Source organism: Thamnophis elegans, chromosome 9, assembly GCF_009769535.1.
Source record: "Thamnophis elegans isolate rThaEle1 chromosome 9, rThaEle1.pri, whole genome shotgun sequence".
NCBI classification, from domain to species: domain Eukaryota; kingdom Metazoa; phylum Chordata; class Lepidosauria; order Squamata; family Colubridae; genus Thamnophis; species Thamnophis elegans.
This window is the reverse complement of record NC_045549.1, coordinates 328542-344213: the sequence shown is the minus strand read 5'-3', so window position 1 is coordinate 344213 and position 15672 is coordinate 328542. Positions and strand designations below refer to the sequence as shown.

General features: G+C 58.7%; 1 protein-coding gene across 2 annotated transcripts in view; it reads right to left on the bottom strand.

Moving 5' to 3' along the window:
* The window catches only part of DCTN1 (dynactin subunit 1), a 44226-nt gene that overhangs the window by 14429 nt on the left and 14125 nt on the right, over positions 1-15672 (bottom strand). For both annotated transcript variants that reach the window (XM_032223524.1, XM_032223523.1), the window contains 2 exons: positions 14219-14297; positions 12050-12081 (listed from right to left, as the gene is read on the bottom strand). In XM_032223524.1, the coding sequence (XP_032079415.1) occupies positions 12050-12081; positions 14219-14297 (111 nt within the window). The remainder of the gene's footprint in view (positions 1-12049; positions 12082-14218; positions 14298-15672) is intronic.

The following is a 15672-nucleotide window of genomic DNA, read 5'->3' as shown; positions in this document are numbered from 1 at the left end:
AAGCTTGAGCTTCTTCCAGAAACGGCAACGTCCGGTTGTTGAGGAGGCTGAAGAAGACCTGAGCAGGTTCTGCTAAAGCCCAGGATGGGGAAAGCCCACTCAGCAGCCGGTCATCTCCACAGCTCCACCTGGCTTCTTATGGGCTCCACAGCCCTGCGACCCATCTGGAGCCCCCCCACCCCCCATGAATCGGTATCACTCAAGGTTGCCTCCCCAGTGAGACCAGCGCTAGAGCGGCAGCCGAAGCGGAGGAGAGGAAGGGTCAGGAGAGCGAATCCCATCCACTCCTCCCTTCTGGTGGCCCTTTCCCCTCTCCAGCCCATCAGGCAGAGGATCTGCTCACCAGAGAACCACCACCCGGGGGTCTCGGGCAGGCCTGCCCAGGAGGTCTACAACCGGCCACCACACTGGCTGCAATATTTCACTCCCCACCCCCTCCGAAGCTCCCTGACCACTGAACCGCTGCCTGCTCTCCGGTGGAGGCGAGAATGTGATCCCACCCTGGAGGCTCCAGGGGCTCCTGAAACACCATGAAAAGCAGAACTTTGGGGAAAGGACCCAAGAAAGACAACGGATCTGGTGTCCCCGGTGCAGTTCGTAGCAGGGGCTCCTACCGAGGATGAAACTTAATTTAGTCCAAAACGCAACCGGGGTCTTGACCCAGGCGGGCCCAGATGGTCTGCTGCAGCCAGAATCCCCCACAGCTGGGAGAACAGCCCGATCTCCGAGGGCTCCCTGGGCCAGAAGTGACTCAGCATCGGGAAGGCCTTTCAGCCAAGTGCCTGAAGGCCGCATCTGATTCTAAGGGACAAGGAGGGAAGCTCCCTGTGCTGACCGGCTCCTTCCTCACCCAGCCCAGCCTCCTCCGGCGCTTTCGGACCACGCATTCAGACCTTGCTTCCGTCTTCAAACCACGTAATCTGAAACACATCTTTCCTTTTAGGACGGGGGCGGCTGAAAGCAAACCGTCTAAATTGAGGTAAGCTGAGAAAGGCCACGGGCTCCCCCCAGAATTTGCCAACCGTCTGTAGATCCACTCAGAGCAACTCTGTAGGACGGCTCCACGCGAGGGCAACAATGGCGAAAAGGGCTGCATGAAAAGAGCTTCTCTGGGTCAAGTGGAATCCAGAATCCCAAAGGCCTTCCGTTCTGGCCTTCCTCCCCATTTGAGGGAACCCATTTGGAGGAGGGTGGGGGGGCCTTGGCTCCAGGGGCGGTGCAGGGCGATGCTCAGGGCAGCCACTCTCCTTGTGATGCCTAAAGGGAAGGGAGGCAGCTGGAGCTTCTCCTCAGAGAGGTCCCACCTAACCTCAGCACACCTTCCAAGTCTCAAGCCCAGCGCGAAAGGCCGGAAGGGGCTCAAGTGCCCAAAAGATGCCACAGCCACCCACAAGCATCCTAGCGATCGGAGGAGCCAGGCTGCTGACTCTGAAAACTGCTGAGAGAGGGCCGTAAAGCACCGTAAAGGCCTGGAGGAGGCTGTGGCTAAGCCACCAGGCACGGCTCAGCGTTCAGCTCTCGGTGTTTGGGGGACAGCAATTCAGTCGTCCAGATGTTTCTGCTTTCGTGCCACAAGCAGACTCTCCCGCCTCAGCACGCAGCTTCCAGACAACAATCCAAAAGGCAAAGCTTTGTGTTCCTCGCAGCACAAGGCAAAAGCTGGGACGCCACGGAGAGGCCGGTTCCCGGACTCCTTTCTGACTCCTGCTGCTTCCCTCTCCCATCAACAGGACTGACGGGAGGGAGATGAAGTGCTGCCAAAGGACAAGCGTGTAGACAGGCAGTTCGGGGCAGAGGCCGTGGGGAGGCTCAGAAGCCCAGAAAGGTTTCCAGGTGAGGAAGAGGATTCATAGCACCTGGCAGCTGCTGGGAGATTCCCCCCAGGACGCGAGGCAGCTGCGTGAGCTCCAACGTGCACTGCAGCCTCCTCACAAAGGGCCGAGCAGACGTCCCCTGCTCTGCACGCCGGGGAACGCCTGGGCCTGCCCTCTGGGTGTGGCTGCACAGGGGCCCCATTTAAATTTCTGCCAATGGGGTGTCCTGGCTGGGGTGTCCCCTCAAGCAGCAAAGCACGGAGCAGGTAGGGGGTTCAACCCATCGGAAGGCAGGATGTGCACCTCCGCACAGCGCGCAGCTGGGATTTGTGAGGTGCATGCACAGCCCTTCCGCAGCCACCTGCAACCTCTGCTTACCCATCAGGTATGCAGGTATGTGGCGAGCCTCCTGGGGGGGGGGGAGATTGCAGGCACCTCCAAATCAGCCTTAAGACAGCCGTTCTTGGGAGGAGGATCAGGCCCCTCGGCTGTAAGAATATGTGCAGCTCTCTTTCTGCCATCCAAGCCAAGATTCATCATGCAAGTCTCAAAATGCCAGAAATGTCCGTGCCACACCTTGAATGGCTGATTTCACCGGCCTCCTCTGCTGTCTCCTAAATCATCCAGGGAGCCGAGCAAAAGTTTTGCCATGAAAGCAACTCGAGGGATGCCCGAGGCCTTCCTTGCACAGGGGGAGCAGCACACGGGGAAGGCGAGCCTCCGTTCCTTCCCCCCTAAAGGCCACAGCCGGGCTTTGCTTTAAATTATAACCAGGAATTTGGAAGAATAATTGCCTCCTTCTCTGTACTGAGGCTTCTTTGCTCATTACAATTCACCCAGGGCGCTTCTCTCTCCTGCCTGGGATGGGTCTCTGGGTCCAGAGGGCCCTTGTCCCCCACTCCCCTGGGGCAGGCGGCCAGAGAACGGCCCTTTGCCTTCTGGGGCGGTTTCTCATGGCAGGATCCCCCCCGGCTCCCCAGCCTCACGCTTTCTCCCTACCCATCCCCTCCCATTTGAAATCATGGCCACAGACAGCTCTTCCCCCCACTGGGAAGCAGATATTGGTTGTCCTGCCTTGCTGGAATATAACAAATGAGAAGCAAGTCACGGCAAGAGATTTGTGAGCATCAAAGTCTTAGATGAAAATACCGGGCAAAAATAAGGCTGCCGCTAAGGAAGGAATGATCCGCCGCTGGGAGTCAACACAATGTGCTTAAATGGAATAAGTGCGAATGTAGATGAGGAACAAGACAAGCATCCCACCCTTTGGACCTTATAAACTGCATTTCCATCTTCTTTCCATTTCTGTTTATTCCGAAGAGGCCTGGGGAGTCCAAATGTCTTTCAGAGATTCAAAATGGGCTGTGCTCCTTAGCTGTCCTTCTGAACAATAACAGTAGAGAGAAAGGCGTCTCCAGGCAAAGATTAGTGACCATATTTGATTTCAGAGATTGTGGAGCCTATCCGCATTTTATTATTCCTTAACAGATTCCGGGGGAAAGAAAGTAAGTAGGATCCGCAATGAAAACCAACGAAGGTTTCAAGGGGGAGAACCGGCCTTCTGGACCTCCGTAGAATTCTGCAGAGGAGGCCGTGGGGCTGCCCCACGGAGTGACTTCCACAAGGTGCTTCCTCTTCCGTGATAAGAGACGCTTCCTGAGGTTTCCTGGGATGAGGGCAGCTCTCCATTCTGGTGGCTCATCCAGAGCTCGACTTCCGCACCCAAACCTCAGCCAGCTCCTAGGAAGCAACCTTAGCTTGTTTTTGAAAGGTTCCCAGGAGAGGAAGGAGCAGAATAAGAGAAGGGACCTTGGAGGTCTTCTAGTCCAACTCCCTGCTCAAACAGGAGACCCTACATTGTTTCAGACAAATGGCTGTCCAATCTCTTCTTGAAAACTTCCAGTGTTGGAAAAGTCACAACTTCTGGATGCAAGTTGTTCTACTGATCGTTTAGATGGGCAACCTGCATTTGCTCACTTTCCACATGGAAAGCCTAATTTCAAGGGACAATTTTGAGCGTGCAGAAGTTTCTCTACCCCCACCAAAAAAAGTAGATTTCCCGAAAACCCTGGGAGACAGTCCCAGATGTTCCCTTTCCTTAAGCGAAGGAGAGATCGGATTAGCAAGGCCTTTCTGCCAGGAAGAAGGCAAAATCTCTGGGCACCAGCAAGCGACAGCAGGTATCCACAATAAGAGCCCAAGCAGGGGGAAATCTTCAAAGAGAGCGGGAAGAGCATCCGTCCAGAAGGAACTGAGCAGGGGGTGGGATGAGGTCAAGGCCCTTCCAGCCCTAGGGCTCCATGGTTCCTATGCAACACGGCCCTCCCTCAGCATCCCTCTCTGATGCCTCCTCTTCGGCTAAGCCAAGCACAGCGCCTGGGTTCCCTTCCTGGGGCTGAGTGCGGCCCAACCCAACCCTCCTGCGGCCCTCTCTGTAGCTTTCCTCCACCTCCCGGGACGGCAGAGGAGGAAGGGCCTTCCGAGGCTCTGAGCAGGACCTAGAGAAGGGCTGCAGCTTTCAGGCTACGGGGGCCCGGAGGGTCAGTCGGCCTCCAAGAAGCCTTTTCCTCCAGACGCCATATCCAAACAGCCGGAGAGATTCCCACGGCCACCACAAGCCTCACTCTGGGCCTTTGCTCCGGACAAGGCAGGAAAAAGCTTCTCGCCCCTGAGCCTCAGGCCCTCAAGCCCACCCACCCCATCCGTAACTGGGGCTGGACGCAGGAGCCCAGCTGGGCCGGCCGTGAAGCAAGCGGCCTCTTGGGGGGGGGATGGGGAAAGCGCCCCAGAGAAACAGAGACCTCCAACTGGCCGAAGAGACGGGAAGGAAAATGGCTGATGGGGAGCCCGGCTTGAGCAAAGAGAAAGGGGGCAATTGGCATGCAGTTCTCCCAGGATGGGCCCACTCGTGCCCACCCTGCCCTTGGCAGCCGCACCACTGCCCCGCCGGCTGCTGCAGGCAGCAACAACAACAACAGGAGGAGGAGGAGGAGGAGGAGAGCACCAGCTCCTACGCGAAGGCAACGAAAGGCAACCGGGGGCCTCGGAGTCCAGCCTTCCCCGCTCCCGCCATCCCTGTTTCCCCCCCCCAGCCACCCCCCCAGCCGTGCCAGGCAGAAGGCTGAGGAGCAGCAGCCGCCTGAGACTGTACCTTCCGTGTGGTGGCAGCCTGTTTCATGGTTGCAGAAGGGAAGGAAGGAGCAGACAGAGAAGAGGAGAAGGGAGAAGAGAAGCAGACAGAGGATTAAACCATCCAGTCAGTCACAACACCACAGCCCCTCCCTCCCGCAGAGCCTCCTGCAAATGGCTGCAGCCCCGTCTTGCTTCCGGAGCCTCCTGGATCCCAGGCTGATTCCCGGGGCTGGACAGCTGGGGAGCATCCGAGCAGCCGCCAGAGCCACGGGCGGGGCGGGGGCAGGCGGCACATCCCCTCCGCCAGCAGCCTCCAACCACCGCCTGGTTGCTGATTACATCACCACGCCAGAGCCCTCCCCTCCCCTCCCCTCCCCGTCCTTGCAGGCATCTCCCGGCTCCAGAGCTGCGGCTGCTGCTGCTGCTGCACCAGAGATGGGCCAGGCGCCTTTCCCGGGGGGGGGGGGGGAGATGCACCTGGAGTTTGGCTGTCTCTCCATTCCCCCTCCCCCACCAAGCCTCCCTCCAGGGGTTCTAAGGAGCCTCCTTCCTTGCAGTTCTTCTCTCCACCCCCCCTCCAAGGCTGCCTCTGTCTGGGGGGCTTCTGGCCGTCCCCTCCCCACAGGCCAGAGCCTTCTGGGGAGGAGAATGTTGGTGGGATATCCAGGGGAAAGCGCCCAAGAGAGTGGCAGGGGCCCACTTTGCCCCCCCTCCTCCTGGGAGGCCCCCCCCCCAGCCAGAGGAGGGGAGGGATTTAGGGCAGAGCCTAGTTCTGTGATGGGGAACCTTTGGCACATGTGCCAGAATCTCTCCGGGCAAGCCAGCCGTCACCCGTGGCTCTTCCGGGCACGCCCGCCAGCTGGCCTCCACGCGCAAGGGGCAGCACCGGAAACCGGAAGAGCATCCGCCCAGGACGCGCACAGGAAGAGGATCTTGCAGTTTCCGGGGCGCAGATGTGCAAGCGCACCGGCCAGCTGTTCCTTCCAGCACGCGTGGGCACTCCTGCCCTGGGCACTCAGTGCCGAAAAGGTTCGCCAGCCCTGGCCTCGTTGGGGGAGTTGCCTGAACTCATCCTCAGCCAAAGCCAGAGGCCCCCGACTGCAAGGCCACTCCAGAAAGGAACCCCCCCCCTGCTTCTGGCCCAGAAGGGGGACCCCCTGCCCCCTCCCCATGCCCTGCAGGGGTGGCTGAGGACGGGAAGGGCTTTGAAAGGGAAGGGGAGGCTGTGGGAGATGGGAGTCCTTTGACCAGAAGGGAAGAAAGGCCGTAAATGGACAATTGCAGGCAGGGTGAAATGGATCCAAGGACACATTTCATGCCCAGGAGCCTCTGGTCCTCCTCCTCCTCCTCCTCCTCCTCCGTTTGGAGCCTCTGCCGTGTTTGTCCCTTTTCTGGGGCTGGGAAAGGGAGGCTGAAGGAAGAGCCCCCCCTCCCTCCCTCTTTGGAGGCCCAGCTACCCAAAGTCTTGGTCTGGCAGCTCCTGCGGCCTCCAAAGCCTCCGCTCAGCCCTCCCAGAGGAAAGGAGCTGGCAGGGGCCCCACAGAGAGGGCCCCTCCCTCCCTCCCTCCCTGCTGCAGTGGGCCCCCAGGGTGCACCTGGCCCTGCCCCCAGGCTCTGCTCAGGGCCCGGGGAGTCCAGGGGGGGTGGGGAGGGGGGCAGCAAGAGAGCTCCTAAGCAGAGCAGAAGGTCTGGCTCTGTACGAACCGGACGTCTCCCAGACTGGGGGGTCTCTGAAGGAGACAGACTGCACGGCTGGGCAGGAGAAGCACCGGCCTCTAAATATTTCCCCCAAGCCCCTTCCCCAAATTCTCCATGGCCCTTTCAAGTGGGCCTTCCCAGCCCCAAGATAGGAAAAACTGGCCATTGGGCCGAAAATAAAAAAGGGAAGGGATTATTTCCTGCAGAAACAAAAATGCTTACAGAGCACAAGTAGTCCTCGACTTACGACCAGAATTGAGCCCAAAACTTACATTACTAAGCGAGACATTTCTTAAGTGAGTTTTGCCCCATTTTATGACCTTTCTTGCCACAGTCCTTAAGTAAATCACTGCAGTTCCTAAATTAGTAACCCGGTTGTTAAGTGAATCGGGCTTCCCCAGTGACTTGGCTGGTCAGAAGGGCACAGAAGGGGATCACGTGGCTCCGGGACACTGCGACCGTCATAAATACGAGTTGCCAAGTGCCTGAATTTTGATCAGGTGACCACTTTTTCCAGTCGTGTTGTAACTTTGAACGGTCACTAAATGAACCGTTGTAAGTCGAGGGCTGCCTGTATCCCCAGAGAGCTTTTGGGGGCCAGAATGGAAGCTCCTCCTCTGACACTCGGTGCCCCTCTGCTTCTCCCAGAGGAAAGGCGGCCTTCCACTGAGCCCGCTCCCTCCCACCGGCTGAAGGCCCACGAGCCACTCCGGCCCCAGGGGCTGCCAGCCTTTGGTTCCTACCAACAGCACTGAGACCTTTCCAGGACCAAAGTCCCCTGCACGGATCTTTCCGCAGAAGGCAGACCCGTCCAGAGGCCTTTGGAGACGGAGGGTGAAGGAAGCCCTCCCCCCCCCCTTTGGAGAAGAGGCGGCAGGCGCAGCCAAGAGGGTCCCGCAGGGCAGCCGGAGGAGGAGGAGGAGGAGGAGGACTCTCCCCAGAGGGGAGGCTGCCTAGAAACAAGGCCCATTATGTGCAGACACCAAGGGGGGGGGGGGGGGGAGGACACATGATTCCACAGCGGAGGGGGGAGGAGATGCCCAGAAGACACGGCTAGCCATTGTCTGCTCCAAAGCAGCTTATTCTTGGAGGGGGGGGGCTCCCCTCCCCTCCGCGAGTGGCTCTGGTCGGCCTAGAAGGGCCGAGAGTCAGGCCTCTTTCCCTGCACGGCCCTGGCCTTACGGAACCCCCTGGGCACTCAACGGAGGGCCCTTCCTCCTGGCCCCCTAGGTCGATCAGAGCACCCCAAAAGCTTCCTCCTCCTTGGAAACCAGCCTCCCTGCACCCCATGGCCTCTGAGGGATCCCCCTCCCGAGGGCAACCGCAGGATCCAAGGAAAACCTCCGTGCAATCAAAGGGTGGAGTTTTGCAAGATCCCTGGGACTCCCCAGGCAGCCCCTTCAGTCTCCCCCCCCCCCCCATGACTCCCTTAGGCCTCGGGGCAAGCAGGCTGGGGCTGAGCACCCAAGGACCCCTCTGAGAAACACGATCCTGGGCAGGGAAGGAGCAAGGAGGAGGGGGGGCGCACTCTCCTCCCAATACCCCTGGGCTGCCTCAGCACCTGCGCCTCTCCCAGGCCGGGAGGCAGGTGGCAGGCCCAGAGGGGGGAGGGCCAAGGGGGGGTGGGAGGGGCCTCCCCCCCCAGCCATCTGTCATCCAGAAGGACGGCCGGAGGCACCAACTAATCCAATCAGCCGCTTGCCTGGCTGGACCAGGAGGGACCGGCTGCCCAGAGCCCCCCCTGGACTCAGCTTAGTTTGGACAACATGGGGGGGGGGGGGGGACAAAGACCGGAGCCCCTCCCAGCCTCACTTTCCTCCCGGGTGCCACCAGGGCCGCCCTGGCACTCTCAAGGGCACCAGGCCACCTGCCGCCAGGCAAGCCCAGACCTGTTGCCGGAAGCCAAACAGGGGAGAGGCCACTGAGCGCTGGTGGGAGGGGGGGTCTCTGCCGGGCACTCCTCCAGGCGGGCAGAGACAGAACCAGGGCCAGATTGGGCCTCATGCAGAGCCGGACGGACGGAGGTTCTGCAAGCAACGGGCGCAAGCAAGCAAGGAAGGAAGGGAGGCATGCAAGGCCAGCCTCAGGCACATGCAGCAGCGGGAAGGAAGCAGAGCTGGAAGACGAGGAGGCGGCGGAGGCTCCCTCCCCCCCCCCCCCCGCGACTCCCCGCTGAGGTTCGGAGCCAGGAGAAAGCAGGTAGGACCCCGCAGGCTGGAGACCAAAGGAGGGAGGGGAGGGGGGAATCAGAGGGCTTAGAAACGGTGCTAGGACTTTCTGCAGGGATGGGGGGGGGGGGCTGAAAAGCCTCAGCCTCTGCTTCTCCTCCGCTACTTAGAGCAGGGACCCCCCCAAAGGGCTCCTTCCCTTGCTGGACAGCATGAACAGAGCTCCAGTCCAATTCTCCTCTAAGGCCACCTTCACAGACCCCCTGCGGCCACATGCCCCGCAGCCCCCAGCCCAGCAGTGGGAAGCCTGCCCTCCCTGTTGCTCTTTGGGCAGAGCAGTGGCCGGAGACTCGGGGGGGGGGGGGTCCCCAAACCTGGCGGCTTTTAAGACTGCTGGACTTTAAATCCCAGGCAGCAATGGATTCTGTGGGTTGAGGTTCACAAGTGGAGAGACCCTTGTCCTAGAACAGTGTTTTTCAACCTTTTTTGTGCAAAGGCACACTTTTTTCATGAAAAAAATCACGAGGCACACCACCATTGGAAAATGTTAAAAAAATTTAACTCTGTGCCTATATTGACTATATATAAAGTGTTTTTCCCATGGCACACCTTACACTATGTCACGGCACACTAGTGTGCCACGGCACAGTGGTTGAAAAACACTGTCCTAGAAGACAGTTAAAGAGCCGAGGGGGGGGGGGAGATGGGGGTCTCGATCCCTACAGCAATTACCCGCAGCTGCCCTCTGACTCTGGGGAAATCTGCCCCCACAGCTGCAAAGAGGGGAAAGACCCTGCTGCTCTCCCAAACTGCTGTGGGGATTATCAGGGCAAAGGGGGCTGCCATGGCGCCCTTTCCCCTCCACTCACGGCCAGGTCAGGCGGGGTGGTGGTGGCAGGAGGGGGGGGGGGCATCTGGGTTTACAGCTTTCTTTGTGGCTGCCAGAAATCCCAAGTAAGCCGGTTGGAGAATTAGCCGCCTCTTTCCAGACACGGCTAAGCTGGTGATGGGACGTGTGTCCCAGGTGTCCCAGGGAGCCCGTCAGACCCCCCGGGTGCCCTAACCGGAACATCCATGCAAGGGGGACGCATGCGTGTGTGCAGCGGCTGAGGCCACGGCAGCCACAAGCGTGGCCTTTTGCACAACCGTTTCATGCGCAGGAGAAAAAAGAGACACCACCTTTTTAGGTTTCACTCCGCGCTGCATAGAAAGAGGACAAAAGGAGAGGTTAGATGGGGGGGAGGGGGGGTGGAAAGGTGTCCCAGGTGTTCCTGCTTTCAGGGCCTTTCAGGGCCTTTCTGGAAAGCAAAAGAAAAGCCTGTGTGCCCCCCCCCCCACCTCACGAAGGGCAGAATCGAAGCCCAGCAGGGAAAGGGGTGGGAGCTGAAGCCCCTTTGGCGCATGTGGTCCACCAATCCTTTCCAGGACCCTCATTCCACGCACACCACACGCACAGTTTGAGTGCAAGGAGGACACCCAATTGGTCTCCAGACAGGAGACTCAGAACGAAGCAAGGCCAGAAGACGCAGCCGTGTGATGGGCTGGGGTCCCCCCAACCCCCCCCCCAGCAACCTCTCCCCACCCCGTACAACCTGCAGCCCAGCAGGAGGAGGGCTTTGCGTGATTGTGGATTTCTTTGCAACGCACTTTCCTGAACCTCCCAGTTTTGCTCCAAAAGAAAGAAACGCCCAAAGGGCCAAAGATGAGGGGAAACTGCAGAAATCCTGATGGCTTTGTGGGAAATTATGTCAACGTTTTCTTTGAATGGACGCATAAAAATGCTTTTTGAAAGGACGATTCAGCCACGCAACATCCGGTTCCTCTGTTTGTCACCACCGGCCACGTTCATACTAGCAAACCCCATGGAGAGAGGAGAGGGGCCGCCTGCCCCATTGGCCCCTCCTATTCCTCCCCCGTGACTGCAGGACGCTCCCCAAAGGGAATTCTTGCCCAGGGAGTCCATGGTGGGAAGCAGAGCCTGTGCCCAGCCCAGCCCAGGAGGACACAAGCCATGTGCTTAAGTGACAGCAGCTGCTCCCGGAGAGCCCAGGGGAGACGGCCACAGCTGTCCTCCCTTCTGGGAAACCTCTCTTTCCAAGCTCCCCACCCGACTCCCAACGGAGCTGCCTGCCGCTTCAGACTGGGAGCCCCCCCCCCCCCGCCCAGGCCGTGATTTGCCCCTCCAGTTCAGGGCAGGGGAAAGAGAGCTCCGGCCCCAACCCTCGCCCGGTGTGGGGAGGCGCCAAAGGCTCCTGTTATTGGGGGAGACCTGGGCAGGCACCCAAGGTTGACGGGCTCTGACCGTGAACAGCGCAGGAGCCAGGACAACATGTGGCGGTCAGAGGGATCCCACCATTCAGGATCTCAGCCACTGCCTGACATTCCTGCAGGGCGGACAGGAAGCTGGTCCCTTCCCTTCCGCAGCCCTGATCTGGGCCCAGTGCATTCCGAGGGGGACCGGTGGGAGCAGGGGGGCAAGAGCTTCGGGACTGAGGGGGCTTAAGGAAGGGCAAAGTCCTGGCCGGAGCAGAGAGGGCTAAGAGAACCAAGAGGAAAGGCCCCTGAGGAGGGGCTGCAGAAGTCGTGGGGGGTGGGGGGAACCAGCTCCGAAGAAGGCCCAGAGGAGCAGCTGCCTCCCTGCAGCACTCAACGGAGAGAACCAGCCTGGCCGGAGGACGGGCTGGATGGAGGACCACAGGGAGAGGCCATCCGATGGACAGAAGGAGCAAAGAGCTGAGCCGGATCTCGAGACGGAGAAAGCCATAAAAACAGAAAAGCAGAAGAAAAACCCTCCCAAAGGCCGAATTCTTTTCCGTGGCCACAGAATCAGAAGAGGTTAGCAGGGAAGAGCCTGGGGCGCGAACGGAGCCCTCCGGGAGGCTTCATTCAGGGAGACCCGGAGGGAGGAGCCCCTCTTGGTCGGCACAGGAAGACGGGCGACCCAGAAGGGCTTCGCTTCCAGCTCTTGGGGAGGGGCCTTCCGGATTCCCAGTCCTTTTCATCAGGGGCTGATGGGGAACCAGCTGAGCACACAGGGCAGAGGTGTTGTTTTAGGTGGTTACGAAAAGGGTCAGGAGGGGGTGAAGGTTGTCTTATGTAAAGCAGGCACCCCCCTCCCCAAATGATACGCAGTGGGCTCCATTGAGCAATCTCTCGTGGGAAAGGGGCCTTTTCCTTCGCAAGGAACCTCAGGCGGGCACAGAGGGCATCAAATGACGACAGAAAGAAACTACTCACCAGTTTGCTGGTCTTGGGCCCTTCAGAAGAATCTGGAGGAGAATCAAAACAAGGACATTTTGACAGTGATTCCACTGGGGGAGGTTTTCCATAGGCCCCCCAAGGCTGCCCCTCAGGAGCTTCTGGGGGATTCCCTGGGCCCCTTTGGAAAAAAGAGCTCTGAAGGGGGAAGCCCCGAATCCCGCATGCTGCCCACTCTAGACGTGGCCCCCGGGGGCCCTGGCAGGGACTGGCGGAAGGCTCCCACCAGAAGGTGCGCCCAGTCTGTTTGTGGCTTCAGAAGTCCGGGGAGCTTTTTGTTCCACCGCTGTCCTATTATTAGCGTTTCATACGATACTTTTTTTGCACGTTATTTCTTTGATTTATTGTGATTCCTTGTTTCCTCATCCTCCAGAGTTGGGATTCAGCTGCCTGCATAGGGCTCTCTCCCTCCCCCCATTTTTCCTTACCAAACCCCCCCCCCTCCCGGCCCTGCTGCTGACTGGCATCACTAGCTGCGAGGCAGCAACCAGTCAACCTGCAGGGCGGAGAGACCGATATTTGCAGTGCAGCTACCATGAAGACTCTCTCTGGCTTCAGCTGCTCCTGGCCTGGCCTGAATGTCCAGCTGGAAGAAACGCAGGCCGAACCACAACCGGAATATAATCTAACGGTTGGGTTGGCAATATATCAATCATGTAACAATGCTGTACCTGTTTCTTTAAATCATGCTGTAAATGTGATTGGTTGCTGTTTCCTCAATCGGCCATAAGAGGGAGCCAGAATCACTGTTAGATGCTGATCTGATCTGAGTGTTTGGAAGCTGGCTGTTAGAAGTGCCGTATTGTGATCAGCGTGAGCTATTGTGAGTTTTGCAACTGCTAGCAAACTTTGTGTACCGGACTGTTTGTATGATTATGGACTATGTTATTTGGATTATCCCTTAACTGAAAGACGTTGATGACTGACTGTCTTATCCGTGTATGACTTGGACTGTTTGATGGGCTCTAATACCTCTATTTCCACGACAGTGAAAGCCTATTGAAACTGCAGTGTCTCTGTATGCTGGTTTGTGTGTTCTCCAACGCAACTCTCACAACGCTTCTCTGAACGCACTCGCTCTCCCAACGGGGAGCTTACCTAACAAAGGGCCCAGCAAGGAAGAGAGCAAGGGAAGCTCTGCTGCCTGCACTCCAGGCTCCACGTTGGGGGCCGGCTGGGAGGTGGGCAGGGGGTCCTTCCTCTGAGCGCTTGGGCACCCGCAGTGATCCATCCAAGACCTGGGATCCAGCTCTCCTTCTCTGGCAGTTGGAGCCCCTGTGCAGCTCTCGGGGACCCCTGCAGCCCACCCTCCGCTAATGGCAGCTGGGGAAGCCCCAGCCGGCCGGAGGAGAGGAGGCCAGCAGAGCCCTGGCAGAGCCTGCGGGAGCTGCGTTGTCTGTGGCAGTTTCCAGGGAAACCTTCCAGCAGAGAGCGATCGTCAGGGAGGCCGGAGCTCCTGCTAAACCAAAGGCTGCTTGGAGGCCGCTTCCCTGCCGCCTCCTTTCTGGCATGCCGGCTCCTCTCTAGTCACCCTCCTTAATGGCCACCTCACCTTCCGCTCCACGCCTGAAAGTCACCTGCTTTCTCAGGCCAGAAGTGGGCCCCTCCCACGATCCTTTCCTTGGCCCCAACCCCACGGGTGGCCCTGGGGGATCCCGGCTCCACCAGCCCAGGCTCCCCTAGGACCGGCAGGAAGGGCTTTGGCATGCAGCCCTGGCTAGCAAGGGCAGCAAGCTCCCCCGTGAGCCAGGATGCGTGAGCCTCTGGGGGCTTCTGGAATGCCCCCACAAGTCACCTGCCCTGAAGGGCAGCCCTCGTGGCCAGAACCTTTGTGGGCTCTCCTCCACGGCTCCTCTTGGAAGGCAAGACACCGCTGCCCAGAGAGGGGCAAGGGGCCATCTTCTCGGAAGGGGTCTGGCCCCATTTCATGGGGGTTTTGCTCTTTGAATCTGTGCTGGCCACCTCTTTTATTCCTAGGTAAATTGCTTCGAGACTCAGAATCCTGGCATACAGGAGGGGCAGCCACCCAAGGTTCCCAAAGGAAGAGATCAACCTGCTAGGGCAGTGGGGACATTTTCCTTCATAAATGGCCAATGTAAACAGGCAGGGGAGGCCCCCAGCTGATGCCGAAAAAGCCGAAGAGCCTACCTCTCTTGGGGACCCTTGATGCCGAAGCCTCTGGGGTTTCTGGGGAGGTGGTGTCTGCGCCATCCTCAAACACCTGGATCTAAAGAGAAAGGAAAGGTGGTGACCAAAACGGTTCCTCTTCCGTCTCCTTCCTTCCGGCTTCTCCCGGCCTCAACGCAGCAAAAAAAAAGGCTTCCCCTGCACAGCGCTGCGTCCACCCGCACGGTCAGGGTTCTGCCCTCCGTCCTTTACCAACCCAGAGTTTCAAAGGGGTTTCATGTCCTACTTGAGCTCCAGGAAGAGGCCACTCAGGGGCCCTGGCAGATCCCCAAGGGATCTTGAAGGCCCAAGTGGGAAATGCTGGGCTTCCCCCGTCAACCACGTGTTCTGCAGCCGATGAGGAGATCGGCATTGTGGGAGCCAGTCTTTGCCTAAGAGCTGCTGGTTGCTAACCTGGGACTAACTGCGGTTCCTTCAGCAGCCCTGTGAACTCCTGCACATCGCCTCATTCGGAGCCTTTTAGAGCCGACAGCCCACCCGCCACGCATTTCATGCCACAAGTCCTCGGACCCCCAGGGGAGATGCAGGGGAAAGCAAGGCCGTCGGAGACCCACGGGAGGAGGTTGTATGATTCACAGAGGGCCCCTTGAGGATTCCAAGCAACCCCTTCTCCACTCCAGACTCCGGGATTCGCACCACCCCGGCTGCCCCTTCCAAAGCTGGCATCTCTTGAGGAATGCGGCCCAGCCAGAGTGTTGGGTGAAGCTGGGGAGGAGCTCCAGCGGGAGAACAGCTGGAGGAAACTGCTCTGTCTGCCTGGGCACAGAGGCTCAGCCAGGAGAGAGGGAGGTCTCCGGGAGCCACACCCTTCTGGACAAAGTGCAGGGAAGTCCTGGGGCCCTGAACCATGGACCGGAGGCCGCTTGGAGCTTGGGACCGAAAGGCATCAGGAGCAAAGGCGGGACACCAAAGGGAAGCCACAGACCCCTAAGCCAGCATTACGTTTAGGAATGCAGCAGCCAAGGAAGGAATTAAAAATAATGTTATGTATTGTCCTATGACCAGCACCTTTATTTTCAATTGATATTTACCTTTATTTATTCATTTATAACCTGCCTTTACTATTTTTTGAGAAACAACTCAAGGTGGCAAAGCTAACACTCCTTCCTCCTGCTCCATTCCCCATGACAACAGCCCCGTGGCTGAGCTGAGCGAGGAGGACTGGCCCCAAGTCTCCCAGCCGGCCTTCAGGCCTCAGGTAGGACTAGCCAGCTGAACCAACTAGGCCAAGCTTAAAGGCATCTGGATTGAAAAGCAGCATAAAAATCAAAATCCAAAATCCTTCTAAGAGTTCCAACAAGCATGACATCATGCCTGCGTAGATGTCAAAATTTAGGCAGGTGGGTGGGTAGGTAGGTAGATAATCATCAGGTTCTTCCTGTGCCAAGAGCCAGGGAAGAGAGCGGCATGAGTGG